The 13,535-nt window shown below is 45.1% G+C and overlaps 1 protein-coding gene across 3 annotated transcripts in view; it reads left to right on the forward strand.

Moving 5' to 3' along the window:
* The window catches only part of UBE2D2 (ubiquitin conjugating enzyme E2 D2), a 33,368-nt gene that overhangs the window by 12,618 nt on the left and 7,215 nt on the right, over window positions 1–13,535 (forward strand). The window contains exons 3-6 of one of the 3 annotated variants that reach the window (XM_035900823.1): window positions 1–25; window positions 4,734–4,765; window positions 4,857–4,934; window positions 5,023–5,128. In XM_035900823.1, the coding sequence (XP_035756716.1) occupies window positions 1–25; window positions 4,734–4,765; window positions 4,857–4,934; window positions 5,023–5,128 (241 nt within the window). Of the gene's footprint in view, window positions 26–3,997; window positions 4,067–4,733; window positions 4,766–4,856; window positions 4,935–5,022; window positions 5,129–13,535 lie in introns of those variants that run through there. The other 2 variants (XM_009645084.2, XM_035900828.1) reach the window with 2 other exon arrangements.

Here is a 13,535-nt window from a genome sequence, read left to right on the forward strand (position 1 = left end):
TCAGCAGGGCCTGTTGGTGATGACAGTAAGTATGCTACTATCAGCAAACACCCGCAGTCTCTTCACGCTTTTCCTTTCTCTTCTAAAACGGGATGTCCAGTTCCTTAGCAAGGAGAACCCTTCCGTTTCAGTTCAAGTACTAGACACTATTCCACATACTAATCTTCAATTTGTTGCCCTCCTGTATCTCTTAATACTTCCCTTGCGTGTCCCTGGAGATCTGTTACTCCCATCTTATTGATTGGGAGACTTGTGCACTCAGGACGTTTTTAGTTACGCTTTCTGAATTAACTGTTCTGGCTTTCTCATAGGGCATGGAGTTAATGAACTTCAGTAGCTCTATGGCCAAACCAGCAAGCAGTTGCATGCAGCTTTCTGAACTTCTTTGGTATCTAAACTGGCTAAAACAATCTACTTGCAATACGAGCAAGGTCGGGGTTAACTGTATTTTACACAGGGGTTAGTTAACGCTGCATTTTAAGAGGGTTACAATGTAGTCCTTGGGGATAAGAGGTTAAAGCATGAAGGGAAGGAAAGCTAGTTGGTAAATTAAAGCTTGAATTGTGAAGTAATGTTAGATTTTTTTAAAGTTTGTTACTGTGGTCAAGTGAGTTATAGGAACACTGGAAACATTGCTTATTCTTAATTTGTTTTTTGCTATTGTATTATAGAGCACACCAGAGTACAAGAACTGAAAAGCAGGTTTGGCTGTTAATTTTTAGGGGGGATTTGACTCTGTTCAGAATACTGTTGTGGCTTTCTTGGTGAGCAAAATCGGAATGTCTAAATCCTGCTGTCATGACTAACTTGTCTCTTGATTTGGACATAGCTGCTTAGGTATGAGATAGGGTGCTCCACCTGCACTCCCTTAAATCACACAGTGCTGTTGTGGTTGAAAACTGTACTCAAAACCAGTTGGCCCTGGCAGCTTCCACATAAGGGGTAGCCTAGGATGATCTTTTTGGCCTGTGCATCAGCTGGTCATCTGTCCTGTGCGAGGCTGGCTGCCTGGTGTGTGGTTTGGAGTTGTTGTTCTGGCCTTTTGAAGCTCGAGGAGCTGTGTTAAAGAAAAACTGCATTTTCTCAGCTGTAAAGTCCTACCCTGAATTTTTTTGTCTAACATAATTTTATAGTAAGGAGGTTTACTGTCATCTTGGGTGTGTGTTTTTGCCTAGGGAGGAGGGCGAGATACATCCTCTGACTTGACAATGGCGTTTATGTGGATGCTTCTTTATCTTAGTTGTAGGTAATGTTCCCCAGTCTGGTTTGATTAGCTGTGAATAAGGCAGCTTGGTTGTTGCCCTGTACTTTACGGTGGTTTTCTGAGAGAGGCCTTTAAACTGCAGTGGGTTTGCAAGCTGTGCGGTCTTCTCCATGTTAACTAGGATTTTGCACTTTCCGGTGAACTACCTTCTTTATAGCAGCATTTAATGTAAATCATTAAGCATAAATCTTGGTCATAAAACATTAAGCGTAAATCTTGGTCATAGCTTAGGTGAGCAAGATCAGTCGGATGTTTGCAAGGAGACAAGCACACTTGCAAATGCACCTTTTGCTTTATAACCTTACCGTGGGCCCGCATTAACCACATTGGCCTTTAATGCAGAAAAAGCCTGCAACGAGGGAATGTGTTTACGCTTCCTCGTGGCTACGTAAGGCTAAGAAAAGGCTATGTAAGAGCACTTGGGAGCCGTGACTGGGATGCCCATCAGACAGCACACATTGAACTTGCTGTGCAGCGTGGTCTCTCTGACAAGGGTGCTGTTCAGTGAAGTGTCCAAGCTCGTGGGGGGAGGGGATATTTAAGCAGGGAAACCCTCCGTCTATGCGCGGAGAACTCTAAGCTTAGGTATCCTTTCTAAAAGGGAAAAATTAGCTGCCAAGATCTTCCTGAATAATTTCTGAACTATCTGGAAGTGTAGAAGTATATAGAAAGTTACACATTCCTATAGAAATCTGGGACTAGATTAAAGAAAACCGATTGAGACCTGGGAATGGAAATGCTGAGATTAGTGGAGATGTTGCTGTTCAGCAACGCTTTCACACAAGTGAAGGCTGCATTCGGTTTTGAGGGGTTTTAGCAGTGGTGTCAAGCTGCTTCTAGTTACTCCACAACTTATTTCTCCTTTCAAAATCATATTTTAAAGAAGCTTGTAGTTTCATAGAAGAGAAACTATTAAGATGTAGAGCCAGTCCGAGGCTTTTCTTCCCTTAAATTAGCAAGTGTGATTTGTGCCATGATAAACCACTTCGTAGTTTCCAAAGACTATCGGAGGTGATGGAGACTGTCTGGCGGAGGAGGTGGTAATGTACAGGTGGTGAATGCTTATAACGGGAAGTTACTACTGAATACAGAAAGCTTTAAAGTAATACTCAGTTCTTCTCCTCCTGCCACCTTTCTGAGAGACCCCTAATGAAAGACTTTCACTATGGAGTGCAACGCTTTGGGGGTACGGGAGTGGATAGCAGTGGCAGCAATGGAAAGGTGCCTTCTCCAAGATCCCTGTGCGCTGGGTCTGCCTCTGCCTGGTCAGAATGACATTTCTCAGAGTTCAGGACGTGCTGTGCTTGCAAAGTGGTGTCTTGTGGCTGGTCCGGCCAATGTAAACTGTCCCCAGTTACAAGCTGCTCGTCCTTGTGGCTCGTAAGTTTTGGAAAGTGAAGAGCTGTGTCTGCCCTGGTAACTGTGGGGACAGGATTTCCTTTCTCTTGGTAATGTAGTTTTAGCCCTTTAGCCCTCTTTCACCAATCTCTGGGGCGTGTTTTGGTTTTTTGGGGTTTTTTTTGGAAAATACGCCTTGCGCTGGATTACACTGGTGTACTTCCAGAGCGTTGTGCGGTGGCTTAGTTCACTTCGGAACGTGTCCCTGTGCTTAGCTACCGAAAGTCAGCAACCCCCTTCCTTTGCAAATAACTTTTTGAATGGCTGATTTCAAAGTAAAGGATCAGTTGAAATAATCTTTGCATGACAAATCCATCTTTTAGTTCAGCGAACTTGTCCTGGATGTTGTGAGAAATCTAAAGCTGGGGTTAAACCAGGACTTTCCTTGAGTCTGGGGTGGGAGTTGAAATGGGGAGGGGGGAAGAGAGATGGGGGAACAAAAACCCAAACAACCAAACCACCCTTCTAGCTTGTAAAATGTTAAGATTCACTGTGAAAATATTTTTCTTTTTGGTTTCCTGTTGGCTGTAAGACAGTAGTTGGGTCTATCAGCTTCTCTTGTCAGCATGCGGAGGTGTGCAGGGTAATGCCCAGTGCTGTCCGTGTGCTCCAGTGCAGTCACAGTGAATCTTATCAGCATCTACTGATGCTTGTGGTTCTGTGATTAGCCACGCTCTTTGCTGCTGGGTTTCTGCCACTCCTTTGTCCTCTTGTTCTGGGTGTCTCGCTGTCCCACTACAGGTGATAGGAGCTGCCTGTGAAGCACTCTGAACCTTGTAAAATGGGTAAACACATGAGCCGCTGTCCTGATCCTGACTCTACACTGAGTGCAGAGCTTCTCGAAAGGCAGCTGGAGCTGTTGTAGCCCTTGCAACCAACCTGCTGCTCCAACCAAAATGCCCTTCTCCCCTTGCCTTGGCAGGGCCATTCCCGCTCTGGTAATGCCTGTACCATGTGTAATTAAAAACTGCTCGTGCTAGGTGAGAACAAGTAGTGCCACTCTGGGCCAAAATTACTTTTGGCACAGGTAGTTTTCACAGCTGTAGACACCAGTTGCAAGTTAAGTCCATAGCTGCAGGTGGCTTCAACTTCTGTGTCTTCAAGACTTGCCTTGTAACAGCTGGAGTCTTCGGTACAGCTCCCCGCTTCTGAAGAGACGATGGAGCTGACATCCGTGCAGAGGGAAACTTCCCACAGTACTGTTTCACAAATAATTTAAGCTGATGCTCTGCGCAAGCTGGCGTCGGAGCCTTTGGAGAGCGCAGGAACCCCGAGAACTTCCCAATGTGCCTCATACAGATTAACAGCTTGGATTGTTTTCCTTATGTTCTGCAGCCTAAAGACATTCTTCACGAATCTTCTGTATTACCAGATTAAGATGTTCTCTTGGACAGATGCATACGAGTGAGACTTAATTTTTGTCCATTTAACCTAAAGCGTGTACTAGCACATCCTGGTCCCAAGTATCGAGCAGGCTGTTGTTCTTGCGTTCTCTTAAGACTTGCATTGCTTTCTGCTGCTTTAATGAAATCTTGAGGGCTCTGTGGAGACAAAGCTTAAACATTCAGTCAGGGTAACACCGGCTTAGGTCACCTCTTTACATATGGTATATACAAAGCTTAGGCTCACCCTCCATTTAACTAAGGATCTGTACAGGAGAGCTCCGACCCGAGAAAGGCATGAGTTCGTGCTGTAGCTTGCCCTAAGAGGGCAGTACAGTCATTGGAAACTGGGCTCAGATTCCAGTCCCTCACTGGAAAAAAACCAAAGTTGAACTCGCAGATTTGTTGGGTTTGAAATAGTCACTATAACTGTCTGGATTTTTATTGTAAAGGGATTTTTTGCAGGGCACAACATGTGTGTGGTATCACAGCAATCCCAAAGTGTGGACCGACTGAATGTGGCGTGTTGAGTACTTTGCTCTGTATCTGTTTAATTCTTTGGCTTGCTTCCCTGCAGCCTTTCAGAAGGCTTTGTTTTTAAAATAGACTTTTCTGTGCTGCTTTGTCTGGAAGTAAGTAGTTCGTTACTTGAGCTTCTCCAAACTGAAGTAAGTCTTTCTCTTTTTCAGTGTTCCATTGGCAAGCTACAATAATGGGACCAGTAAGTATGAGAGAATTGATGTTCATGGCTTTCTATGACCAGCCTTGTTGTAATAACTCCTCAAACGGCAATGATTCTTTCTCATTAACAGAATGACAGTCCCTATCAAGGTGGAGTATTCTTCTTGACAATTCACTTCCCCACAGATTACCCTTTCAAACCACCTAAGGTGAGTGGCCTCTACCGTAAATCTCTTCATTACCACATGGTGTAATGTATGTTTGTGAGCCCACACTGAAATTTTCCTTCTTCTGCAGGTTGCATTTACAACAAGAATCTATCATCCAAATATTAACAGTAATGGCAGCATTTGTCTTGATATTCTACGATCACAGTGGTCCCCAGCACTAACTATTTCAAAAGGTACCTCCAATGCTCATTTAATTGTACTCTGCTGAAATGAATTACTGACTGGGATTTGGAATGTAAAAACTGCTGCGTTCCTGCTGTCAACCGTTTCTGTGGTCACTGCTTCAGTCTTGTGACTCTACGTCTAGCCCGCAGCCAATTCGGGAGCGCAGGGTGCTCTGGGCATCCAATGTCCCTGTAACCGTAGGGCGACTGTTCAACTTTGCCAGCGGATCAGATAAGTCTTACTACACTAAGTACATAGGCTTGCTACCTCAGAGTCTAAACACTTCAACTAAAACAAACCAACCAACCCCGAAATTAAACCTGGTACATGACAATGCAAGACTTCAACGCTCAAAATGCACACCAAGTAAAATATATAAGGGAACAGCTGCGGCCTTTAAAAAATGCTAAACCTGCTTTGTCATCTTAAAAAACAAAAAGGGCCTTTTTCAAGGGAACAGCAGAACTCCATGTTGGTCATTTTTTTTTTTTAACAAAACTTTAAACGACATGGACTCTACTAAAACATATTTTAAAACTTAACAGGCTTGCACTATCTTAGTTTTTATTTTTTAGCGAAAAGTCTTGGCCCATGTGAAAAGTTAGCTTGTGGGGCATTGGAATATGTCCTTTGCCTGGCAGAGCAGTATTTGTATTTAATGCAAATAGGAGGTTTGAAAGAAGACCCAAGGGTTGAGTTTTACTGATAGTTCCGGCTATCAAAAGTGTAAACCTAAGGCTTGTAGATCTAGCCATGGCAGCTGAGAATACTGTTGGTCTCTTCTGTGCACAGACCATGTCCTGACCGTTCCATTTTTGTAGCTTCATGCTGTTTTTGTAATTAAATGCTGCAGATATCCCATCTAATTACAGTACCCTTCCTGTTGTGTCCCAGCTCTGTGAGGCTGTCCTGTCACCTGTAGTTCTTCCCTCCAACCACATGTGATGTTCCCGGACACTTTCTGGTTCAGACCGATGACTCCCGGTACCCCTCCCTTGCACGCTGTAACTGTCCCCCTGTTACTGAACTCGCAGAAGTTCCAACCTTCTCTGTGCAGCTAAAGGCTTCAGCATTTGTAGCAACAGATGAAAAGGCAAAACAATATCTTGACTTAATCTCTTGGCAGAAGTGAATCTGCTAATACGCGAAGCCGAAAGTCTTCGCTGTGAGAACTGAAGAAATGGCGTCAGTCAAGGGAAAGTGATTATCAGGTTGACGCCGTTTTCCTTAACAAGTGCTTTCAGTCAAGCACTGGCTACTGTTGGAAGCACGAAGTTAGTACGAAGTACTGATGTAATTCATGCTTTGATTAAATTGCTGTATGACCGGTTAGAATACTATAGCTGGAGAATGTGGCATGGTGTCTTACTTCCGCTCGTGTTAGTCCTCTGCAATGAGGGTGTAGGCTGTGGGGTGATAGATGGCACGTTTGAAAGTACTGGAGGAGAGACTGGAATTAGGACAGTTGGAAAAAGACAGGGCAGCAGTTTAAGAGCCTAGTTAAGGGCATCAGTGGACTGCCTATTAACAGCTGTCAGCTTTAATCGCTCACAGAATACATAATAAAGTTAATTTTGCAACCCAAATACAGTTGCACTATGCTCTCAACATCTCCATCTCCTGTTCTTGAACTCTTCTTTTTTCTTACCCTCTTCAAACTTGCATCCTCGTGGCTTAGCTAGAGTAAGCCATGGGATCAGTGTGGCCATTCTGTGCTGCTTAGCCCCTTCTGTCGCCCTATTTCCCTCTTAAAGGACGCTTCCTGAGATCAGGTGTCCTTGTACTGCTCACCACTTTCCACGCATTGCAGAAGCATTCCTGTGAATGTACAAACTCTCCTTCACACCGTGCAAAATGCGCATGGATGTAACCAGTGAGAAAATCTTGTCCAAGTTCCCTTGGTGTTCATTTTGTGAAGGAATTAAAGGCAGCAAAAGAAATTCTTAGGTGTTGACTTCACAGAAATTCAGAATACTTCCCTTGGAAATAGCAGGGGTGTCTTGTCAGAAAGCAGACCTCAATAAGAGGCAAGAGCTGATACTTAAAGAAGCATTCCTGTCTTGAACAAGTATAAGTAAATTCCACAAAGGCAACTTCAGTCGTTTTGGGTGGGAGTCTTTTCTTCAATCAGTTCAGAACTGTGTCTTGCAGACTTCGGGGCTATTTCAGCTCCAGTGACTCTTTGATTAGCCTTATCAAATAATAAACATGTTGCCAGTAGGAAAAGCTGTTGCGTTAGGTAATTAAAAGTGAATAACAAGACTTATTCAGCATGAAGCTCGCATCCCTTCCAAAGCAGCAATTTAATGTTTCTAGTGTAGATTTCTTAGAGTATTTCCTAAACTGTGCCACCCTTTTGAAGGGGATGCTGTTGGGAGCAAGCTGTTTGAGTTTAAAATCTGTAAGCAGACAACTAGAACACAGCTATAAAAAAAAAAAAAGTGCTTTCTTTATTGATGGAGAAATTGGGGAAGAGTAGGAACAGTTCTTCTAGGAAATGACTTAATCATGAACAGCCTCTTCACCCTGAGGTATCTGGTCAGCAACATCGCCGCAGCTCACATGGGCTAGATGTCGTGTTGCAGTTAACGTGTAGTACCTGAACATGTTTTTCACCCTAACCTGCAAGGGGAAAGGTGAAGGGGTATGTAGTGACTTCCTTTTCATCTATAGTGCCGCTTTTTTGGTGGAAAGACTGTGAAAACTCATGTTGGTGCTGCTTAATCAGCCTGGTTAAGTGGTAAAGGTTGGGGTCTTGGCTCCTTGAGCTGTGGAGGACGGTGGGCTGCTCCAGACAGCGCTGAGTATCTGGCTTGGGAGCCTGCCCCTGCCCTCTCTGCTGGGTGAGGGAATGAAGGCCTGAGGGTGGGGGCTATTGGGGCCCTGCTAAATGAATAAGGAAGCTTCTCTCCCTCTGTAAGCAACTTAATAAGTGATCTTGGCTATGGTAGTAGAGGTTGACTGGCATCTTGGGAGTTTGTTCTGTCTTTCTAAGCGTTTGTCCCTCCTAGACTTGTTAAAACAGGTTCTGAAGAATTGAGAGAACACCACTGAGTGTCTCAGTAGAATAGCTAACCTGCTTGTGTCAGTAATTCTGAAGTAAGTGTTCCTTAAAGAGTACGTATTGTAGAATAAATCATCTCAAAATACAGGCTTAAACACACCCTGGTGGTTCATATAAGCTCCAAAGCTTAAGCAGAATACGTAGGCTTAAATGAAAAACATTATCTCAAAGTCTGCATAAGAATCCGTGTTGCCTTAAACAGGAGAATGAAGTGTTTTAACAGGATTATGTCTGTTCTTGGCCATTTTGGGGAAAGTCCCATTTTCTCCTGAGTTTGGCAAGTGGATGTGCAAGAGTTAGTAGTAGACTGAAGTACCTCTTTGGTCAAGGGCAGGCTAACTTGCTCTGTCTCCTCCCAGAGCTTACATGAAGTGCGTTGGAAGACCCTGCCTGGTGAATGGCAGTGAGTACCTTCAGCCGTGTTTGCTCAAGGGTGTAGCTCTTGCTGTTCAGACTCTTTGATGCCCCGTGCAGTGTGACTTTTCTGTGGTGCTGCTCCTACAGGTGTTCAGGAATTGCTTTACCAGGACTTAACAGGTGGGAATTCCCAAGTGCCCAGCAACCTAAATAAACTTGATCTTCACAGTGCAGTTTTCGAAATTAGGAAGTTGGTTTCTGATCATCCTCTTGGCTTTTAGTTTGCCTGTTGTAGTGCCTACCCAAATGACTGATGGGGGGACATGGCTTTGTCATGTAGGAGTGATCGATCTCTCCATATGTGCTGAGTTAGGGTTGTATGGGAAACTTCCAGTCTAGCACTTCCAACTGTTTTGCAACTTTAATGTGTAGCTACTTGTGTAACTTCCCAGATGTTGCCCTTGCTGTAGAGGAGGCCGCGCTAGGAGTGGTGTTGCCAGCAGGCCAAGGGAGATGATCCTTCCCCTCTGCTTGGCACCGGTGGAGTCGCAATTGGAGCACTGTGTCCAGAGCTGGGCTCTCCAGAAGTGGAGAGACATGGATGTGCTGGAGAGAGTCCAGTGAAGGGTCATGAACATGAGGAAGGGACTGGAGCACCTCTCATGAGGACAGGGTGAGATAGTGGGGACTGTTCAGCTTGGAGAAGAGGAGGCTCAGGGGGATCTTATCAATGTATATAAGTACTTGAAGGGAGGGTGCAGAGGTGACAGAGCCAGGCTCTTCTCAGTGGTGCCCAGTGACAGGACAAGAGGCAGCAGGCACAAGCTGAAACACAGGAGGGCCCCTCTGAACATCAGGAATTATGTATGCATATTTTTTATTACTGTGAGGATGCTGAGCACTGGGGCAGGTTGCCTTGGGGGTTGTAGCGTCTCCCACATTGGAGATACTCAAAAGCCATCTGGACGTGGTCATGGGCAACCTGCTCTAGGTGGCCCTGCTTGAGTTGGGGGGGTTGGACAAGATGGTCTCCAGAGATCCCTTCCGACCTCCACCAGTCTGTGATACGCTGGGCAAACGTTAATTTTTCTTCTCTTGTCACCAGAAATTGTTGAACTGACTTAGCAGGAATTCAAGTTGCTTTGAAGCAAGAAGTTTAAACTGCTCAGATTTAAAGGTACACTTCCTGTGAGACTAGGTAAGATTGCTGGAAGAGTTTGACATGGGACATTGGTTTAGAAATAGGATTTAACTCAAGCAGAGCCTGGGGTCACTTTAACTTATGCGGGTGCATCCTGCCCATTCGGTCAGAAGCCGGTCATTTGGTAGCTAGCGCTTGAAGGCGTTGGGCAGTCGTGTTTGCAGTTGTGTCAGGATGTTACAAGCTTAATGTTTGTCAGCGCTAATGACAACTGTAGGCCTCAAAAGTTTCGAGGGTCTGGGGCCTGGAACTCAAACACAGTGGTTCTATGGGCAAATTCCAGGAGTCAGCCTGCTTCCTATTTTTGAAGGGTGGTGATCTGAGTCGCAGTGGCTCTTGATGTGGAGGCTTTTGGCTGTCAGGCTGATGATTAACAAAGGAGGAGCCCTCGCTGGTGTGAGAAGTAGGACAGCTGGATAAAGCCTCCAAAACGGAATTAAGAATTCCTCAGCAGCAGTATGCGTCCAAAGCTCAAACTTACGCTAGCAGAGATGTTTCATAATCCCCAGAGTACCGGGCTGGATTAAACCTGAGCTGACAAACTCTGTTATTTCATACTCAGAAACTTGGCTGGATGAGCTGGATCAGAAAGCACAGTGCTGTCTGTTGGAGCCTGTGGCCTGGTCTCCAGGAGTATGACTGATTGCTTTCCACAGAAAGAACTTACTGGAAAGAACTTTCTTTCCATAGAAAGAACTTGCATTTGTTGTTCACCTGGGGCAGAGCAGGCAGGATGGGCTGCTTCCGTGACTGTGAATTCATGATGCTGTGTACAAGAAATGATACTAACCTGTTTTATTAGACTGCTCTGTGTTAGTGTGCCAGCTTTTTTTGATTATAGGGTGATCTTGAGACTACTGTGCACTTTCAGCCAGGACAGAGCTGAACAAGCATCATCCTGCTGCCCTGACAGTCCGGCGTACAAAGTAACCATCTCATCACCTTTGCAGTACTTCTGCACCAACAGAATTGCTGTTGTCTTTGCTTAGAGATGGACCTCCCTTTGGTGGGAGAAGGCTGGCTTGGGGTCTGCTGAGGCCTTTTGCCTCGTGCAGGAGTTGAGCCTAGAGGAATAACTTCTTTTTTTTTTTTTTATTCCCTTTATTCTGCTGATTTAGTGATGTGCTCTTTGCTTCTAAGATAAAAGTTAAGATAGCAGGGGCCTTCAAGGCAAGAGCTAAGGTTTTCACTCATGGTCTGTTTTTGACCTAAGCTGCTTAGTGCCCAAGCAAGCCCTTTACTCCTAGATGAATTCTAGGTTGTCTCTCTTCAGAGAGCGTAACTGCACCAAACGGCTGTTGAATCGGAACACAACCAGTTAAGGTCTCTCTTCCTGGGTAGCTTGTTACCTTGGAAGAATCAATGTTTGCTTTTTATCTCCCTGCTGTGATTCAGCTGGAGATTCCATTGCTCCCCAGTCACTTGTCCTTACCCTGAAGTGTCCCACAGATGAGTGCTTTACTGAATCAAGTTTTGTTTGCAATTCCAGCTAGACTTAAACAGCGGTATCTCTAGCAGCGAGTACCCTCCATGAAGGGGACAGCTGGAAGTGGTGCATATTAGACCCATTCAGGGCTTGCAGACAAGGTGAATGATTTGAGTTTTGAATTTGGAAGATGACTTAGGCATTGAGAAAGTAGAGATGGTCATGAGCTCCTTTGGGCGATCATTTGGAAGTTGTGCTTACAGGTCACGTCTCGAGCTTCTGCATCAAAAGCATCCGTGCTCCCTGATTAACTGGGATCGCTGTCTCAGTACAGGGTGGTAGGGCAGAACTTCTAGTGCTGATATCTGAAGAAAGCAGAAGGTGTAGCTTTGGGGTCTTACAGCATGCCCTAACAAGGCTTCAGTAGACTTTTTCAGTGATGACCTGGACTGTTGAGCTTCTGTAGAAGTCAGCTTAGCCCAAATGACTTGACCATCAACAAACATAATGTGTGCAGAGGTGTGTTAAACGCTGTGGCTCCTACAGAGCTGCTTCTGGCTCCTAAAGACCACTTTCAGATGCAACTACAAGCTCTGGACATCCAAGGGTGTGCCATAGCTGCATGATGGTTATAAAGTCATCCCTGATGTCAGCAGAAGCTAATTGCCATGTGTAAATTGCTAGCTAGGCAGCTTTGACTTCCTTCCCCTGTTAATGCTCTAGGGAAGATGGCTGTCCTCTGGCCATGGAGCTTATTCCCTCCACCCGGAGCTGAGGGCTCGTGGCTGTTCTAAAAGAGTCTGTTCACCTCCTGAGTTACTGGAGCTTTGACTTGCCTCTGAGATTTGCATGGGCCAGTAGATGTTCCTGTAGACAGCTGGTGGTTTAAACTGTTTTCCCTATTGCTCATTTGGTTGGTGCTGGAGGGATCTGTGGAGAGCTGACTTCATGAATTGCCCTGATGACTGACTGAGCTGCTTCATAGCAGAAGAAACTCAGCCATGGAGTTTACATATTGGATTTGCATCTGCCTGCACGTTCAGTCAGGTGTGGCCGAACCAGGAAGATGAGGTCGCTCATCAGAAGTGGCAGACTCCTCTTAGTGATTCAAGAGCGCAGCGCAGAAGCCTGGGAAGATGAGGTTGATCTCGCAGCAATAAGCTGTAGCTAGACTTGTTGACAAGCTGCTGTGCAAAGGAACTGCCTTGAGAAAGATTGTCCTTTCGTTTTGGAGCCTTACGCGCTCAGTAGAGGGAAGTTGTGCAGTGGAAACTGGGATCAGAGTTGTGCCGCGTTACACTAGGAGACTTCACTTTGCCTCAAAGACCACATTGCTGGAGCATCCTTAACATGAAGTATTAAGTGATCATTCTGCTTGGTGAGAGTGCATTTGTATCGCTGCTCTATGGGGAAGTTAAACTCATTACTTTTTTTAGAAACACTTCGTTAGCAGTCTTTCTGCTCTATCAGTTTGGTTCTCCCAGTTCCTTGGTTGTTGTGAAGTACTCGGTCCATGCTAACCCATAGCAGTAGGAAGCCCGCAAAAGGATAAGTTGTTCTCCTTGTCTGCAGTAGATGGATGGGGATGCTGGTAAGGCCCCATGGTTGGTGAAACAAACCAAAGCTGAAGCAAAACCAATTTTTGAATGAAAGGGAGCTTTAAACTGACAGTGTCTTAAGTTGCTTAATGTTTTGCTACGGACTGGACTGCCTTGACAGTTTGAGTGAAGAGACGAGAAATAACTCTGTACTTGAACTCCTTGAATCAGTGGGAAGTAAAATTTATCTGTTTTGCTATTACTGACAAAACCCCAACCTTAAATTTTGAAGAGTGCGCACTCCTGCTGTCTCTTCCAGTGAAAGAGTTGAGCAGGGGTGCTGTCAGACTGACACCCCTGGAGCAGCTTGGCCTGTGGTCACGCGGGATGAGTAGGACGCTGTGTAAAACAACGTCACTTAACCCGGCTCCTGTACTTATTCAGCCTGCTTCTGTGGTTACAAAACTTGATTTTTGCAAACTATCTTTTAATTGTCTCCTAATCTTGTGGTCATTTGACCAGTGAATGTCAAGGCTTTGCTATTAAACTTGTTGCAATGAGACTTGATTGCAGGAGAAGGTGGCCTGGTGATTCTCTCTTCCACAGTGTTGGTCTAATGAGTTACTCTGATGCATCAAAACTCCTCTACAGAGCTAATCTTTTTTAAGATCACTTCCTCTTTTCTCCTGTGCTTGGCTCCTTAATCTTTATGGGAGGGTACCTCTTTCCAAGGGGTTTTCCGTAGTGGGCTGGGGGCTGCTGACATTGGTTGGTCTAAAACATACGGGTCTATGCCGTGTTCTGGTGGAAAACCTCCAGAGAGAAACTT

This window comes from Egretta garzetta, unplaced genomic scaffold, assembly GCF_000687185.1.
Source record: "Egretta garzetta isolate BGI_Z169 unplaced genomic scaffold, ASM68718v1 scaffold521, whole genome shotgun sequence".
Lineage (NCBI taxonomy): Eukaryota > Metazoa > Chordata > Aves > Pelecaniformes > Ardeidae > Egretta > Egretta garzetta.